At 45.0% G+C, this 19,490-nt stretch overlaps 1 protein-coding gene across 14 annotated transcripts in view; it reads right to left on the bottom strand.

The window, feature by feature from the left end:
- The window catches only part of PTK2 (protein tyrosine kinase 2), a 199,959-nt gene that overhangs the window by 108,813 nt on the left and 71,656 nt on the right, over positions 1-19,490 (bottom strand). For all 14 annotated transcript variants that reach the window (XM_064476800.1, XM_064476798.1, XM_064476803.1 and 11 more), the window contains one exon: positions 10,509-10,596. In XM_064476800.1, coding sequence (XP_064332870.1) covers positions 10,509-10,596 — 88 coding nt within the window. The remainder of the gene's footprint in view (positions 1-10,508; positions 10,597-19,490) is intronic.

Raw genomic sequence — 19,490 nt, 5'->3', positions numbered from 1 at the left:
TTGTCTCTTGTTATGTAAGTACTTCACAACATCCTCCATTCTGCCTCTTGGTCCTCAATCCTAAAATACCCACTCTCTGGCCCTTCACAGAAAAAGCACTTTACTAGGAAAAAAATTCTGAAGATCCTGTTCTTTAGCCATTACCTCCTAGCCAGTCAGTTCACTTGCTCAAAAGATAGCTACTCCCAGTTAAGCACTCCGTCTGCCTTACACTGGATAGCTCATCATTATAACCTTCCTTTGCAAAGACCACCAACGCCCTAATCTCCCCTTATCCCTTTATCTCCCTTGTCTGGCAGAACCAACAAACACTGAAACCAACCACCCACCTCCTTCTCCACGCTGACTGGCCAGCAATTGGAGAAACGCTGATCTACGCTTTGCTTTACATCTGTGACAACAGATCTCAGATGATCTTCTGAAACTGCTTGTGAATTCAGCAGTGCTCGCCTAGGAAGCTTTCAACACACAGATTCATACTTTCTCAACCTGCCACATCTCCTTCTCACAGAGAAAGTAAGTCCTCAGGTGGGAAAACCCTCTCCAAAGTACCAGAGCCTGTACCCTGACGCGCACGCCACGTACTCCTCCTTCTCTGTGACAGAAACGATGACTCCAGCTAGCAGTGGGCAGCTGCCTGCTTCTGATCTAAACACCACCTCCTCCAAACCGTTGCTATTTTCTGCAGCAGCAGAAAATACCCAGGTGGTCAGTAACACTGACTGACTGAAGGGGGAGCAAATGAATGGATGAATAAAGCTGTCAAATCGGGGTTTGGACACCTCTGTGTGTAAACGTTATTTTCCATATAAAACTTACAAGCAGTATCTAATTTCTATTCCTTATATATAGTAGGCATTTAAGACTGATTCAATGGAACTGAGCTGCTCAATAAATTGAGTAAAAAGCTTTAATTTTATAATCATTTTGTTTACACTTCAATTGGTTCCTTCTCCTATACAGCAAAAAATAAATCCAAATTTTAAAACTAAGTTTTTGCATCATAAGTAGGTTTATTAGTGAACACAAAATGAAGAGATAAATAAAGACTGTATTTGTATGAGTCAGAGAAATACCACAGTTGTTCTGACTGTAACATTCAGTGGGTCTTAGTTTATAATTGGGCGCAGACTTCGAAGCAACCACAGAATATCAATTACACGTTGAGGAAAGTGCACCATTACAAAGCTGTCTGAAGATTAATTACTATAATTTTAAAACACTATTCAAAGGTGGCAAAGTGTACTCACATGCTTCATTCATTTATCAAAACCAAATTCGTATCAGTTGCAAAAATGGAAAAAAGGAAACATTAAATTTAACAATCTTTATGGAAAACCGCCTTATTTATGAACCTGACTTAAAAGTTCTGAGAGCCGTTTCTCCTACAGCAACAAGCAACTCCTCGACTCTCAGAGCTGCAGGTGCCTCGGCCTGAAGTCCGCGCACTGCCAGCAGCCATTCTGTTTTCTGCAAAGTCCGCTGAGCCACGATGGAACAGGCCACCTCCACAGGCCCTCGCCCCACACCCTCCCCAGCCCTGTGCAGCCACCCCATGCGAGGACAGGGAGCAGCCCCTACGGAGGCTCCCAGGCTCCAGAGATGCTGCTCTCTCTGAGCCTCTGGGCACGTTCACTCGTGACGCTGGGCTCATGCAGTTTTCTTCAAGACTTCAGGTTTTTTATACTCAGTGTTTATTTCTTTTATAAAACATGTGATTAACTTTCACCTCCTACTAACTCCCAGCAGCATTCATCACTTTCATTTGTGGAATAAATGCAATTGATTGAGCATTTAAGTGTAGGTGTAGGTATCCACAGTTGCTTAAAGTAAAGATACTCATTGCTACATCAAACCAATTTATATATAATCTTTTTTAATCTTCACAGAAGGACTGTGAGATGGACACTACTGTAATCCCCAATTTATAGCCTTAGGAAAAAAAAAACAAAGAATGAAATGAGAGCAGAGGACTAGTTATCATTTCAGAGGCTGGGTGTTACGCTGTTCAGGTGTATTACTTGTAGTCTGTACAATGACTCTTCCAGGCAGGTTTCAGTGGCCCTATTTTATATATAAAGATTAGAAAAACCAATGACTCAAGATTAACTTACTCGAGGTCACACAGCAAGTGTTAAAGTTAAAGCTCACACACCGGATCCACCGACCCCACAACTCGGGCGTCAGTGTGCACTGCTTGTGAGCTCGGAGAAAGCACAGACTTCCTGTGCTGCAAGGAAGATTAAGGACAAGTGCGGACCGCATCTCACCACCTGGTACCCCAGGGTCTAACACACATCTGTTTGTTCTGCCACCGTCACTGTACTGTGTTCTCTTCTCATGACCTGGTTTACTACTGCTCATTAACTCTAGGTCCAGCAAATCTGCAGGTCTTTTAAGAGAAGATCTCTGAATGTTGTTTTTTTGTTTTATTAAATTAGTTTCCATGTTGATGTCAATTTCCTACTTTAAAAAATAGGATGTAATTGGACTTTCTTCTGTGGGCAAGTATTACATTTACTTTTTTTCATGTGGTTTCTCAAATTCCTTTATTTCTTGGATCTTTTTGACATCTTATAAATCTCATAAAAATTTTTTGACTATCAGGGCATTAACATTAAAACTCAACTATCACTAATAAGTCATTCAAGAGAATAAACTAAGCGCCCAAAACCCACGTCATCGCACTGTGCTGGGACACAACAATGAGGAAGGCAGCCTGAGTGACACTCTATGAGTGGGGACAGCAGATGACGACACAGAAATACAACAGCACCGGCCAGTGACGGCCAGGGCTGGGGAAGGGGGAGGCGCGACCACAAAGCATCAGGGAGTTTCTCTGCGTTGAAGAGTGGTTCTGCCTTACTTATGGTGGTGGTTACATGCATCTAAACCTATGATGAAGCTGCATAAACCACACACACACACCCACACACACACACACACCAGTGCATGTAACAACTGGTGAAATCTGAATATGGTCTGTAGTCTACTTAATAGTATTGCGCCAGTATCAATTTCTGTATTTTTATATTGTACTATAGCATGATTGTGATAGAAACTGCCTGACTATACACACTGGTCAGAGCTCATTGAGCTGTATACTGAAACTGGTGATTTTTATTATATGTAAAGTTATACCTCAGTAAAACTAATTTTAAAATATTTAAAAAATAACTACAAGTTATATGAGAAATGTACAGGTACTATGGAAGGCTCTACACAGGAAACACACTTAAGAGTTGATGAATGGATAGAAATTATCTAGGACCAGGAAAGGAAAGAATAGTCACACAGAGAAACATTAACTCAGCAGGCCTGGGCTGCTCGGTGCCTCCACATTCCCAACATTAGGACTGGCTCTTGGCCTCCTGGAAACTGAACTCCTAGAATGTTCTGGTAAGAGTGCTCTTGCATACCTGAAGCCTCGGACCACACTGGACCAGTGTGACAGGGTAATTTACCCCGGCCTAAACACTGAGATGATGATGAACACCTGCTTTCCCCCAGGCCTGGAGCAGGACTACATGAGGTTCCACAGGTATTGTGTGCCCACCAGCCTGACCCCAGTAAAAAACCTCAACCACCTAAGCTCCAGCAGGGTCCCAAGCTGGTGAACCTTTGCACCTGTTGTCACACAGCACTTGCTGTCCCAAGTGACTACCCTGGGAGGGGACACCAGGAAACTTCCACTTGGTTTCCGCTGGATGTCACTCCACATACCCCGTCCCTTTACTGATTTTCCTCATACCTTTCGCTACAATAAACTGTAACCACAAATATAACCACCTCTGCGTCCTGTAAGCCCTCCTGATGGATGGCTGAGCCTGAAGGTGGAGCAGGGGCCAAAGGCAGCAGCATTCCCACCAGAGTCGGTCAAAGCCCTAAGGGGGGGCTAAACGCAAACGTAAAGGATCAGCAGGGAAGACTAACTCAGAAAATAACCATTTCTGCCTTCTCATTTCTAAATTCTCTTATGAAAAAGGATGATCCAAAGCATGGGGTGAAGAGTACAATATGACAGCATGAACCCGTCCTCCGTGCCCACAGTGCTTCTGGAACTACCACACACGCGGAGTGGAAGAGAAGGAGAAATGCACATTATTACATCAGTTAGAGAAGTTCAGAAAACACTTCATCTAATGAGCCAGACTGAGACCTACATTAAATTTTAACTTCCTTCTGGAAAAGGACAGCCGATAATGCCCACGTGGAACACATGCCGAGTCTTCAACTAAAATTTCCCACTTGCAGCTCACCCTTCAAGATACGCTAACTGACAGAAAGCTTCTGGCCAAGAAAACGCAGTTGCAGAAATCATTTCTGATACTACAATTAGCTGAATTAAAGTGCATAAAAATAAAAAACTGGAATAAAAATAACAGAAAGATTGATCAACAAAAAGTGTGTGCTGGCACCTCACCTACTTCTCAGGGAAGTTCAGACACACACACGAGGGAAGGGGTGGCTCTGGACTCACCATCTTCACCTTCCTAATGGAACCTTTTCTGCCAAATAAACCACAAATTATGTCACATTCGATGCTTTTTAAGAGCCAATAGATGGATATACTCTTTTAAAATCTTAATATATTTGCAGAAAATGGTGACAACTTCATGCCAGACCCAAGCCTCTCCAAAGCTGAAAACGTCAGAGGCGCCAAATGGTTCCGTGCAAGCTGAGCACCGTCACGCGAAGTTAACAGGACAACTGCTTCACTAAACGTGGACACAGCCCTTCAAACTAACAGCCACCACTATTCGCAAAAGGTTGCCAATCAAATACACTTTGTAACAAATCAGAGATAAAGAGGGATAAAATGTTACATGGTAAGAGAAAAACTCAAACTCAAGGTAAAACATACTCTTGCTGCTTTATAATAAGCCACTAGCTGTGGCATCAACAATTACGTGTTAGACTCCTGCTCTCCAGTGAACAGGGTTGTAATGAGAGTCTAGTTTATTTTTAGAGTGTGCTGATTAATAACTTTCAGAATATTCTAAAGTGGGTCAAAAACATTTAGTGACTCATGTGCAACGTGTGACACTGGTAGTCACATCTAGGACATCTTTAAACGAAACTGCATGCCTCCCCAGAATCACCCCCCAGCAGCACCCCAACACTCAGCACGCCCACTGACAAGCTGCCTCCCTCATGACTCCATCCACAAGGGGCATGATGAACTGTGGGCCTGGGTGGAACTCAAAATAAGGAATAATAAAATTAAGGTAATTTATTGTAAGTTGTTTATAAGTTTTCTTTCTCTTTCATGGGACAGGACTGGTTATAGAGAGAATCTAAACATAATTCTCTTATTTCTACCCTGATAAAAGCCGTAACAATAAAAATGCTGATTCTTTTAAAACAAAAATAGTAAAGTAACACTCAGGAGTGTTCACTATCCCCCAACATAGACCCTCAAGGTTCCCACATGTGAAGTTCAACAAAATGCTAGGTCCGTTACAAACACCCAACATGCCAGCGTAAGAGTCAGTGCAGACCACCACCACCAGGTGGAAAGCCCACGGTGCTGTCATTCAGATTCCAAACAGAGACATTAACTCCATATGAAATGATAAAGAAATAAAAAGGCAGGAAAATTGGTAAATAATAAGGGCCATAAAAGATGGCCTGGTGGGCTAAAAAAAAAACAGGGGGGGGGGGGGATAAAATTGTTTAAAAAAAAAAATCCAACAAATGCCCTAGACTTCAAACTGGTCACAGCTAAGGAGAGTTGGCAAGCTGAGAGATTTGTCTGAATCCAGGTCTTTAGGGAGACAAGGAGCTGAAAACAAGAAAGAAGAGTTAATAGATACAGACTGGGAAGTTCTGACGTAACCTCAGCTGAGACCCAGAAGGCAGCAGAAAGACCAGAGAAAAGGAGGTATCTGAGCGGACGCCTCCAAGACTGATGAAACCCAGCGTGCACACCACAGATCAAGCAGGATGATCAGGGGGGGATCCACACCTAGTTCGTAATAAAGCCGCAAACCTCTGAAGACAAAGCAACCGTCTTAAAGCCACCTGGAGAGAGAAGACAGGTGACCCAGGAAGACAGACCCCGAGAGCCCGCTTCTCAACAGCAGCCACAGGAAACAAAAGATGCAGAATCACACCCAAGTTCGCGGGAAGACAGCTCCACCCGGCTCTGCATGCGGCCACACTATCTTTCAAGCCGGAAGAGCGAGCAGAGACACGGGAGATGCGGATGGCACAGGGAACACCTCAGACCGAGCGGTGCCCGTCCAGCCCCGCACTGAGAAGACATGTTCCCTCAAACAAAACCGGGGCTCTGACAAAGCCTTGGTGTGAAGAGGATGAAGCGGTCTGAACACTTAGCTCAAATGAACTGCCATGTGAATTATTTCAGAAATGAGCCAAAAGGGATACGACTTTAATCCCCATGTGATCGCCTCCATTTCTACCAACACAGTGGACTCAATGTTCTGGCCAAAGTGCTCACTGAAAACAACTAAGAATGCTGAATAAAATATTTTTTAAAGTCTTCTGGAATGCTTCTATGAGCTATATAACAAAGGAGCAAAACAAAAAAAAAAAATCTACTCAGGCAGACAGTGGATGGCAGACGGTTCAGGGAGAGCCAGGGTCAGCTTTTACCCTAAAGCCAGAACTGAAAAACGCACACATATGTTAAAAAACGTGAAAACCGGCAAACAAAAGCAGCTAAGAGTGTGATAAATACCCAACTCAGGTCAATGGCTACCTGCCTGGAGTGAAGGGGAGGGGGGGCACGAGGGGTGTCACGGGGACAGGGGACAGGAGAACGTCAGGTATGTGCTCTTCCTCTAGGCGGCAGGGTGGTGGTGTTCATTTTATTATTATCACACCTTACAAAAGAATGCACATACCAGATGTTACAGAATCTAAACAATTGAATCAATGTCATTGAATTCTGAGCCTCTTAAAAGTGGATCGACTTAGCTTAGAACTCAGTGAAAATATATGCATGCTATATGTATATAACTTACATATTTGCATCAAATTATTAAAGATCTTTAAAATTTAAAAATTGGGTGTCATCAAATCCTGAGGCTCCTATAAAATAATTTATCTCAGAATGCAGTGAAAATTTCCAAACACAAATTCTTACTAAATTTTTCAGCTGCATTCTCAGTTCAAAAGACGTTGGCTGTAAATAACTCAACAGCCGATTTTTTATTCGTACTTCTTTTTTGAGGTGGGGGGGATGGCGGCGTGTGTGTTTAGATAAAGAGGAAGTTGTGAACTCCTAACTGGCTTCTCAACAGCGGGATTACACCTGTTCCCAAGCTGGGGGCCGTCTGTTCTGGACAACACACAGGTCACCTCTAATAGTTCTGAAATTCCCATGCATGTGGGACAGGATCTGCATTCAAAGATTATCACAAGAAGGCAAGTAAATACATAATTACTTGCCAAAGCAGCAATGCAAATAACGTGCTGTTTTCAAAACTTTGTCAGGTAAGCGTAAAAATAAAAATATACACACTCACATTAATGGAACCATATTGTACATGTTTTTACTTTGTTTATGGCCTTTTTCAACAACGGCATTTAATGCAACACCTTCCACACCCACAAGCAGGGTTGTCCTTCACTAGCTACAAAGGATGCCTGGATCTGGAACTCAGCAGAATTTATTCACCAGCCTCTTACTGACAGGCAGTGCAATGGCTCCAGTCTCCCACCTGTCACGGCAACGTGCCCGCGGGCCTCCCTGCACATACGTAACGTGTGTACTCATTTCTTCAGAATAGACCCCTAGAAGTAGAACCACAGCTCAAATCCCATGAAACTGCCAGCATCCAACTAGTCTGTACTTGGAAGACTGCCAGTGGCAACGATGCCACACACAAACCTGAGCGTAGTTAGGGCTCTAAGCACACTTGCCAATTCATGAGTTCTCACCAACCGCAGCCTTTTCCTTTCTCCTTCCTGCTGTGCAGTTTTAGCACCACCTCTCCTTCCCTCCCTTCCTGTCATGTAAGCCTGGGGAGTGGGCGTGGAGACACAGAGACACTGGAGTCAACTTGGGAAAGAGGCGTTTCTGTGACCACACTCATCTTCGCTCCTTGTAAATGACAGATGCCTGGCAGAAGATTATAAAAGCATAAGCAAAATGAAAGTAAGTACTGGGATAGAGATCATTTAAGTGATGTTCTAGAACATTTTCTGGACTTTTAAAAAATGTACCATAAGATCTAACCATTTTCAAAAAAAATTTAAAGGGGACAGGCTGGAAGAGAAACTGCAGAGATGGACAGAGGCAGAAGGTGGGGTGGGGGAGAGCTCACAGTTGCATCGCGATGGGCAGGTTGTAGACTGTCCACAGACCAAAATTCAAACAGTCATCAGGCAGCTACATGGTAGACAATCTTATCTCATTTAACCAACTAAAGATCCCGCGGGGCAGGTATCGTACACCTGCATTTCAGGAGATGAGACAGTTCAGCATGAAGAAGCTCCTGGGGCACCCAGAGTCCCAGAACTGGGAAATGCAGAGCGGGCACTCAGATGCAGGCTCGCCCCACTTCCCCTTCTCTCAGGTTTATGAAGACGACTCAACCTTTACTGTGCAGACTGTGAGACACGTCCTATTAGCACATCTGGGGTTCACTGGTACGTGTGCTAACCTACAGTCACATATACAGAAGCAAGATCTTCCGAAAGGAAAAACCAGGACAACCTAGTAACAGAGTGAAAGGAACAAAAAAGCTGTGGGCTTTAGGTTAGCCTAGAAACTGTACGAAGGAGTGACCATGAGCTGTTTAGACCCACATCATGCATTCTGAATTTCCACGTCACTGAAGCAGTCACAGATCTTCTCAGTGGGTGGGAAATTATACCGGTGATACAGATATTCTACACGAGGGAAAAATACAATATAAGTAAGTCCGCTAACTAAACCCTGTCACCTCCTTCACCAAATCACGAAGCTCAGGGCCAGCTGCAGGCGGGGACTCGGTAACACACGTGGGAAGCGGCCTGTAACCTGGAAGTCACAACCGCAGAATGAGCAGGCCCCCACACTCTCAGCTGGAACCCAAACATAACTCCTCTCTTTCCACTTCGTCAAACGTAACGTCTCTTCTGTTCAACTCTGTACTACCCTAAATCTACAAAACTCTCCATAAGTCCCTCACCTAACACCTCACATTTCCTGTATGACTTCAACCCCACGGACAGGAGACATCCTAAGAGCTGGGCCCTTCTCACACAAGCAGGACGTCCAGTCATCCCAGCAGGGGGAAGGGGCAGTCCTCCTCCCCGCCCCCCGGAACCCCTCCCACCTTCTCTCCCTCCTGCCTTCAGGTGTCTGACGCTCTGGGCCTCTTTCCTCTTCATTTTCATGCTCCAGTTAGTTCGGCCTCTGTCCCATCAACTTGCTTCCACCACACTGTTCTACCTTCCACCTTCCGCATGTCTTGTCTGAATGGCTGAAGAGCCCCCAACTGGCCTGCAGCCTTTTCAAGACCCAATCCATTCCCAGCTCTGCCATCAATCACATCAGGGCGGTCTTATTTAAAAAAAAAATTCTGATCAAGACACTCCCAAATTAAATTCTTTAAATGCTCCCAATATTCTGCAGGAGAAAACCTAAAACCTTCTTTACACGATGCGGTCCCCACCTCTCACCGATTTCCCTTCAAGCCACTTCAGCTCAAATTTAAAGGCGCCGTGTTTTCTAAAGCGCAGCTTCTGCCTCGCCTGTAAAGTTGGAGACTCCCTGAAGGACACTTGGCAGGGAAGCCGCCCGGACCCCAAGCCCGCCTGAGTCGGCACACGCTCCGACACACCGTCACATCACGTGTGCTCACAGACAGCAGGGGCCGGACACAAAGCAGCTGTAGGTGATGTCATTAATTTCTGCATCCTTGACCCACAGCAGACATTTAATGAACAGTTTTATTAAAACAAAAAATTACCCCATGCATTTAATTGCAAAATTGTACATACAAATGTCTCACTGATACTCATTAGATCTTTTTTCACACTTTTCACAAATCTAACTAGTTACATTTATTCGATTTTAAAACTGTGTTGATTCATTTTTGCCACATGTACTTATTGCCTAACTAATACTTTAAGGGGTAAAAAAGTAAGGTACTTTTAGTGTAAAAACATCAATTCTGGCTTTATTTTGCAAACTGCTATTGAGACTATACGAGTACAGGTGGCTCTGACAATGAAATCTGGTAAGTCTGTTGACACTGAGGCAGGGTAACCACTCCTGAGTTAAAGACAAAACAATGTTGTGCCACTGAGGACTTACTGTCTCCACTTACAAGAAGCATCTTTTAAGATTTGCCCAAGCATACAAAAATTCACAAAGTGTCAAAAATTCCTAATTTCTCACTAGTTAAAAGAACCTCATTGCCATACAGTGACAACTTTATATTCTCCCAAGTGTTAAGTTTAATCTAATTCTAAAATAGAAAGCTTTAATCTGAAGTAAACAGGATTCAAAGAAACAAAGAAAAGAGTATAATTAAAGCACCCTCCTATACCTGTTGATAGAAGAAATTCAGAGTTGGCTTGTCTTCAGTAAACTGGTTTAGAAATCCTTTTGGCAAATAACGAATTCTCAATTCATATCTAAAAAATAATTAACAAAATAAAACAATTAGAAATAAGTAATTTTCTCAATTCATAGTCTACAATAATATTATTGTATGGCATTGCCAATTACTCTGAAATATTATTTTTAAAGTAAGTGAAGATATAATCAATTACTCTATCAATGTAAGCGTTCTGGTCTGCAGCACAAACGTGCACGTGAGTGTGCTACAGCTTGGAGGCCCTGCAGAGACAGGGCGTGGTGAGAAGCCCCCCCCCCCCCCCCCCCCCCGGCCTGGGGCCGCAGCACCTGACACTCCCTAGAGTGGACCACACCGTAGGGCCCCTTCCAGTCACCGCTCTGCTCACGAGAGCCCCCTATGGAGAACGCAGTCTGCCCAGAGCTGACAAGCACCACAGGATCATTCACCACGCGGGCCATCACGGCCGTCTGAGCGCTCTCCACTCAGGCTATGAGGAATGATGCTGCCAGCAACACTCTAATTTCCTTCCTCTAGGCGGAAAAAAGAATTCTGCTCAGGAAGCCAACCTTCAAGAATGGTCAAAACAAATGAAGTTCACCAGAATGCTCTCTGTGTGCGAGTATGAACACCCACACGAACTCTCTCGCACACATGCCTTTCGGTGAACGTACATACACGTCTGCTGGGTGTACACTAAGAGTACCATCACCAGGTCGTAACAAACACACACGTCAGGGCAGGTATCAGCAGTCAGCTCCAGGGGCCACAACGACTCACTCCCACGAGCAGCACGGGGAGTCCCAGCCCCCCATACCCACAGGTGTTTATATATTCTGGACGTGAGGCCTTTGCCAGACTTGGTGAATGTCTCTCCCACTCTATGGCTTGCTCTTCACCATTTTAGTGGTATCCTGCAAAATTTTATTTTAAAAATCTTTTTTTTAACAGTATCTTTTGAGGAAGAAAGTTTGTAATTTTTATGCAGTCCTATTTATTATTTTTCTTTTTAGTAAATTCTTTTAGTGTTTTCGTTTGTAAAATATTTGCCTACCCAAAGGTTACAGAGATCTGTTTTTTCTAAAAATTTTACAAAATTGATCTTTTAAAAACGTATTGGGCTCATAAGGAAAATAATGCAAAGTAACCAACATGGTTCTTTTGGTTCAATTAAGGGTGGAAAAAATTCAAGACACACATACACAAGTTCTGCTGAGATTTTAAGTGTCCGTTTTGTTAAAACACACAATTGCCAAGCACTGAGGTTCCTTTTCACTCTGAGAAGGAGCTCTGTAACCCACTGCAAACGCTCTATACTGGACAGTTATTCACAGAAGCTTAATACATTTCATTTATTTTGAGTTTAGGACTTCCCAGGCACCTCATACGCACCGTTTCTCTTAACAATCAGAGAACACAAGAGTAACTATTCGTACTCAGCAGACCAGGAAAACGATGCTCAGCAAGGGCAAGCGACCTGAGGCCAGACGTTCCGGAATCAAACAGGCTGCAGGCGGCTTTGACGGGGAGGCCATCCTACTTTAATGATAAAAACTGGTCCATAATCAAACAACCGGCAGCTTGGCTCCACACCCACGCTACTAACGGCTGGCTCCCCAACAATGATGCTGACACCAACCAACGTTTCGTGACCACTTGGGCATGACAGAGGCTGTGACAAGCATAGATGCCTTCTTTTAATCAGCAACAACCCTACAAGCAGCAGAAAGAACATGGGCTGTGGACTGAGATCACGCACGCTTGACTTCTGGTCCATCGCTTACTCACTGTCTGCCATCACCTCTCTAGCCCTCAGTTTCCTCATCAGGACCCTGGGAGCAGTGAGTGAACTGATAAACACAAAACGGCCAGAACAGTTGCTGGCACATAATCACAATGATCTCTACTGTTTATTTACCACTTTAGTAATTACTCAACAAATGTTTACTTCAATACCAATCATCTACCAGGCACTGTTTGAGGGGCTGGGAATGTATCAGTGAATAAAACATGCACCAAGTGCCAGCCTTCAACAAATTTATATCTTTGTGGTGGAAGTCAGACAGCAAATGCATAAATATCTTTGAGCTGGCAGGTAATTGGATACAGACAAATAAGCCAGGTAAGGGGAACAAGTGATGAAGTGCTATTTTATAAAGGGAGTCGGTGAAGGATACTCTGACTCAGTGATAGCTGAACAAAGAGCTGGAGGGAGGGAAGGAGGGAGGAAAGGAAGGAGGGGGTAAGGAGGGGGGAGGGAGGGAAGGAGGGGGGGAGGAGGAAGGAGGGAGGGAGGGAGGGAAGGAGGGGGTAAGGAGGGGGGGAGCAGTTCTGCTCAGGGAAGAGCATTCCGGTCAGATAGGAGAGAATCAGATAGGAGAGAACGTGTAAAGGCCCTGAGGCTGGAGGATACACATCCGGAGGCAAGTACAGAGCCCACTGGGGCAGCGAGTAAAGGGCTTCAGGGAGAGGTGGGGTCAGGAGGCGGCCTGTCCTCAGGGAGAAAGGAAGCCCCGTGAACACTGTGCACACACAGAGCAGTGACACCACAGGACGCACTTATCTGAGGCCCAGTCAGGCGACACCAGCAGAGCAAACGGGCTACAGGGAGGTGCAGGGAGACCAGGAGTGACTGGCGAGAAATACTGACCAGGTTACTATCTGACCCATTTTCACAGATGGGGAAAAAAGAATTTTAGGGAATTAGGTAGTTCTCCCAAGGTCCCAGGGTTAAGAAGAGGGAGTCGGACGCAGATGGGGGCAAACGTGCACGAAGGCGGGAGGGCAGCATGAGACTAAGACAAGGCACCTACGGCTTAAAAACAGGAACAGAGGTGAGGCTGCTCGCAGAGGTCGGCAAGGTCTCCAGGTCATGTTAAGGGCTGTGGTCCCCACTTTGACCCATGACAGTCTAGCACGCCCCCACCACAACCCCATAAGCTCCGCCCCAGGTCTTCTAGTTCAGTTCTAGTCCAGTCACCTCACGTCAGTCCCTAAACCACAGCACGTGGCGTCCAGGGCCCACCAGCCCGACACCCCCGCACCGCGCTCCTCCTGGAAAAGTAGCACCTTCCTCACGCTTCTGTGCTGTTCTGGAGTTTGGCTGCATTTGGACCCACATTTCCAAGTCTCTGCTACGGGCCCCTCGTGGCTTTCTCAGCAGCAGCAAACTAGCACGCCCAGCCTTCCGCGTCTACTCTCCAGGAACAGATCACCATTAACACCACTAACATCTAACTTCCTCACTCTTACCACCAAGTACGGGCACCCAGGTACCCACAAGCTAACCAACTAATGCTGGGGAGGAGCAGGAAATGTGGCTTTTTTGAAAAATTGAGTTGGAACATGATACGACAACCCTGATTCCAAGAAGGATCAGCTGGCCAGATCGTGTGGAGTGAAAAAAAGCCCAACTCCAGGAAACTACACAGATGACCCCCATGAACACTGTGATGCGGACAGCTCGCTCTTATAACAGATTTTCAATTTTAAAAACCTACAAGGAAGGATGAAAACAGAAATTCATCATTCGGCAAACATTACAGTAATAAACACTCCAAAAAAGAACCATCAATGATGCTGAGATTAGTGGGTGAAGACAGAATGAGAAAACAGGATACCCGCACAGTCCCTGGATTTCCCCAGAATACAGCACTTACTAGAAAGGGAAAATAATAACTGTACAGTGCAGAGACCTGGCCACCACCTCAAGTCAAACAATCCAGCTTAAAACCACCAGTAAAATGAGTCATATCGTCATCAAAGACTTCCTGATAAAATGCAATGAGAAAATGCAACATCTTTATTGTGGTGTTCATCCCCAAAATGCACAACCTGAATATAAACATGAAGAAAAAAAAAAAACAGACAAATCCACATTAAGGGACAAGTACAAATAACCAGACAGTATTCTTCAGAAGGGTCAAGGTCATAAAGGGCAAAGACAGTCTGAGGACCTGTCCCAGGTTAGAGAAAGACCCAAGGCAACGAGACGCTGAGATGACCCCTCGTGTTCTGATCTGGATCCTGGCCCGGGAGAGGGACACTAAGCAGGACAACTGTGAAATTAGAGGACACCTGTAAATTAGTTAATAGTATTGTATCAGTGTTATTAAGCTGCTGGTCTCAATAACTGCACTGTGTTCGAGTAAGATTTCAACATTTAGGGAAGCTGGCTGAGGGGTACACAGGACTGCTGTGCGCTATTTTCGCAACATTACATACTTACAGAGAATAAAAAGAAATTCCCACATACACAAGGCTGATTGTTCTGTAACTGCGGTAACAAATACCCACCAGAACCAGTTTTAAACCAGCTTGGTCAATAAATACTAGTTTTACAGTCACAGACCAACTAGAAATTTCCTCATCTTTGCACTGTCAGTGTCTGGTGCAGAAGCACCCAGTAAATGTTTAATTAATAAATCAGCAAGTCTGGAAGTCCGTCCTGTCCTTTAAAGGTACCACTCCCAGGCCCGTCAGAATGCTCCTCTATTCACTGTCTTAGTGCTTTAGCTCTTTTAAAGAACTCTGGTTCAAGTTGGTGTTATAATGAAAGACCGGCTCTTCAACTTAGGGTATATGCACATGGAATGCCATTTCAGGGTAACACAGAAAACTACCAAAATAAAACCTAAACCTTCCTAACCTATCACTAGTCATTTTCTTTCGTCATCTTTGAAAAAGGACACCTTTCCTCTATATAAAAGACTTTTTTGTCCTGCAAAGGTCGGGGGGGGGTGTGGAATCACCTCTCTGCAGAGTGAGAAGCTGTGAAACAGCGGGGAACAGAGGAGCATGAAGCAGGATAATGTGAACCACATCTTGATAACAATGAGAAGGACTTTCTTTTTCATTTGCTCTGAAAAAGCCCTGCAATACTTTATCAGCTGCCAAGGGAGTCACCTGGCTCTCAAAGCCCTGGATTACACACGGGAAAGGACTGGGCCGCTCCCCCACAGCTCCTAGCCCGTGTCTAGCGGAGTAACCGAGTCAGAAGTCAGGTCACCACGGAGGTGATTCCAGACACCTAAAACTCAGTTCTCAAAAATGAGTTAACTAGAATTTAATTGTCTAAGTGCAAAACTTTAACATTTAAATCTGTTTGGTGGAAATCTCTCAAAACTGCATGACACCTTCTGCTTTGTGATAAACTAGGTATGGCGCTGGAATTTACACTTTTCTGGCTGACTCAAGATTCTAGCAAACGCTGCCTGCTTAACTGGGATCTTCAGGACCCCAAGGACGGCCCAGCCAGTGCCTGCTCCCAGGCAGCCTGAGGAGGACGCAGGGACCGGACACATGAGTACAGAGCAGGGACCACAGGCTCTGCCTTGGGACCCGCGGGCTCTGCACAAGTTCCTTTGGAGCCTTATGGGGAGGGAAGGGGACAGGCTGCTCTCCCCACAGAGGCTCGAGCCTGACGTCTCCCCCAACCCTTCACGTACCTGTTCCACACTGTCTCACCCAGCTGATGTGTCCCCAGTAACAGTCTTTTAGGTTTGCTTTTTACTTCATTAAAGTATATCATGCTGTAAGTCATCTTCTGGGACTTACTTTTTTGTTTTTCAGTTGAGGTAAAATTCACATAAAACTAACTATTTTAAAGTGTATGATTCAGTGGTGTTGCATTCACAGCATGGTCCTGACACTTCCTCTGGTCACATGGTGTTACCTGGCTAAGGCTCACTCACCCTGCTGCCAGTCCCTAGACCTCGTTCACTGTGACTGGTGGAACATCCCACTGTGAACATCCCACAACCGACCCAGCCGTCACTGGTTTCTCTATGAACACTCCTGGCTCGCTCCCAGTACGGACACGCAAGAGTCTCTGGAGGACAGAGCCTGAAGGGGCGCTGCAGGGCTGCAGGGTGTGCCACGAGGACGCCAAGTGGTCCTCCCAAAGGTTCTGCCCATTTACATCCTCCCCAGCAGTGCAGGCAGGATCCCGTCAGATCCATGACTTCTTCAGCTATCGGCAATGACGATTTACTTCCTGCCAACCAGACAGTGTAAGATGGAACCTCACTCACGGCCTAGACTCGCGTCTCCCTCACCACTGATGAAGCTGACAGTGTCTTCCTGTGATTAGGGTCAAACTGGGCTTCTCTTTTACGAAAGTCCTTTTGTGTCCCTCGCCCATTTATTGTGCTATTCACAATTCTCTTACTGACCAGCAGGAGAACACCTGACACCATCTTCTGTCAGTTCCAAGTGTCAAAAATATCTTCTCCCAGCTCAGCTGTTTCTGCACTTGTATCTTCTGATAATGTTTCTAACTCAATAAAGTCAAATTTGTTACTCCCGTCTGATAAAGTGAACGTTTTGGTGGCATTAAAATCTTCCTACTGTGGGGCCAAAGACACATTCAATTATATTTTCCATTAAACTTCCTCTGTTTCTTTGTTTAACCTGATCCATCCCAAGTGGATTTTGGTGTACTGTTCAAGGTAGGATCTAATTTTGCTGTCACTCTTCCTAAAGGAAAGCCATTACTGACCAGGCCTTCCTTCCCCCAGTGACATGTCATGACATCCCTGTAAGGTCATCCTGCCTGAGACAGTTATGACTAAACGCATGTGCTGCCGTGGTGTTTGAAAAACTGAAGACAATTACACAAGTTTATATCTCAGGCTTACTTAACAACATGAACAGATCCTAGAGCAGACAGCATGAAAAGAAAATCTATGCTCAAGAACCTCACGGGAATGGAAACTGATACCCAGTGATTTTAATGAGTCCTGGCGCTTCCATCCATGTTAATCTGAATATTAACATCCTACTTCTCAGAACTGCAGCTGCCCTCACGTGCCACCTATGGACTGAGAGAAGATACTGTTAGTGAGAGAAAAAAATGACCACTCTTCTGTTTCTTGTAGTCATACACCTCACACAGGACTAGAGAAGAAACATCCGAGTCCAGGGACTCAGTTCCACTCTGTCCTGTGTGCTCTCGGGAAGTTGTTAAGCCTCTCAACAGTGTCTGACCCCTAGTAAGCAACGCATGTTAATACAGGAATATTGTTATTAACATAAACTAGTATTGTTCAGTTCCTGGTTGATCATTTCATGATTGCTGATTCACTAAAGATTATTTTTATTGGGTATCTACTGTATGCCAGGCACAACTAGAAACCAGAAACAGAGCAGTGACTAAGACAGGGCCTGTGAGGGAGAAAGACAGTGCCAGGAGGGCAGCAGCTCTCAGACAGAAAGCCTGGAGAAGGCTATGGGCAAGAGGTCACGTGGAGCACTGCCCCAAATGAAGGGAGGTCCCAAAAACGAAAGAGGGGCAGAGGAACACGTACAGCAGCAGAACATCAAGTTCACCAGGCACCAGGAACAATCCGCTCGGCTTGTTCACGAGCCAGTAAGGGTGCCAGTGTGGCCAAGGCGGAGCAAGTGAAAAGCTGGAAAAGATAAAGGCAAAATGAGAAGTGAGGTGGAGGGCTGTGCTACTCAATGTGAGAAACTGACAACCGAGAAAAGACCACCAAATTAGGTCCCAACCCGAGGACCTGCGAAAACAGAGAACTGAAGTTTCACAGGGACCAAAGTGGCCAGAGTGGAGGAAGGGGAGGGGCAGCAGATGGAGACAAGGACTGAGCAGCTATCAGGAACTCTGGAGGGGGCTCCGGGTGTGACAAGAAGCTCCTGCAAGCTTCTGAGCAGCAGCGACCTCGTATCCCATTGGATGTTGGAAGAGTAGAAAAAGGAAAGAAGAGGTCACCGGAGCAGCCCCACACGTCAAGCAGGAGAAGACAGACTGCGAATGGTCAGTAAAGCAGGAAGAAAGGCTTCACAGAAGAGAGACAGGTTTCCAGGAGCCCCACGGGGTCCACGGGGCACTGGCTCCAGGCCCCGCGGACACCACATCCTTAGATGCTCACGTGCAATGACATACAGTGACAGCGAGTGTGCACGTGAGCTGAGCACACCCTCCCACATCCTGTAAGTCATCTTTGGATTACCTACAATACCTAACATAACGCAAATGCTGTGTAAGTAGTTGCTGGCAAGGTAAATTCAAGTTTGGCTTTTTGGAAATTTCTGGAATTTTTTTTCCCCAGAACTTTCCATCCATGGTTGGTGGAATCCATAGGTGGGAAGCAGGGAACCGGTGGGATCTAGACAGGAAGTGAGTGGCTGCAGCAGCCCCTGCAGACAGCGGGCAGAGGATGAGGGAGCGCCCGTGGTGGGTTTGGGACAAAACTTCAAAGCCAGAGCCTCAGCACACTGGGCGTCTTCCTTTCAACCACAAATGACTTAGAAAGTGTCTTTAAACTGCTTAACATGCTGTCAGAGCAGGACCCCACATTCCCACCCGGGAGGGAAGTTACACGTGTGATTAGACCGCTGCTCACTCACTGCTGTTTGTGCTCCTCCTTTTTTTAATGACTAAGAGAAATAAGTTTTGCTCCTTTATATGCTATTCTTCTTTATACCTTTTCAGGAATGTCTAGAAACTTATAAGAGTTATACCTATTTCCATACTAATTAAATTCCTGGTGAAATAACCCTTTTATTATAATGTAGCTGCCCACTACATCCGCCACAATGCTTTTTTGCCTTACATTTCTTTTCACAGGACATCAATAGCCCAATACTATCTTTTCTCCCTGGTTATTATTTGCTTGGTACACTTGTACTCATGCTTTATGTGAGTTTTGCAAACTGAAAGTCAGAGCTCATGAGTAGGCAGGAAGACTTCTTTTTTTTAACTACTTATTTATTTTACTGAGAAAACCTTTAGATCTTAGTGTAAATAACAAGGCTGAGTATGATTCTGCAAAATATGTGGATCCATTATACATAAACAGTTCTGACACATACATTCATACGTGTACATGTGTATTGGCTCTTAAGGCAAAATATATTTCTTCCAGTAAGTCAAAAACGTATGAACGTCAATGTTTTGGATACATCTTATAAACAACAGAGTCAAAATTTATT

Source organism: Camelus dromedarius, chromosome 20 (genome assembly GCF_036321535.1).
Source record: "Camelus dromedarius isolate mCamDro1 chromosome 20, mCamDro1.pat, whole genome shotgun sequence".
NCBI lineage: Eukaryota > Metazoa > Chordata > Mammalia > Artiodactyla > Camelidae > Camelus > Camelus dromedarius.
The sequence above is the reverse complement of the archived record's forward strand: the minus strand, read 5'-3'. Positions and strand labels throughout refer to the sequence as shown.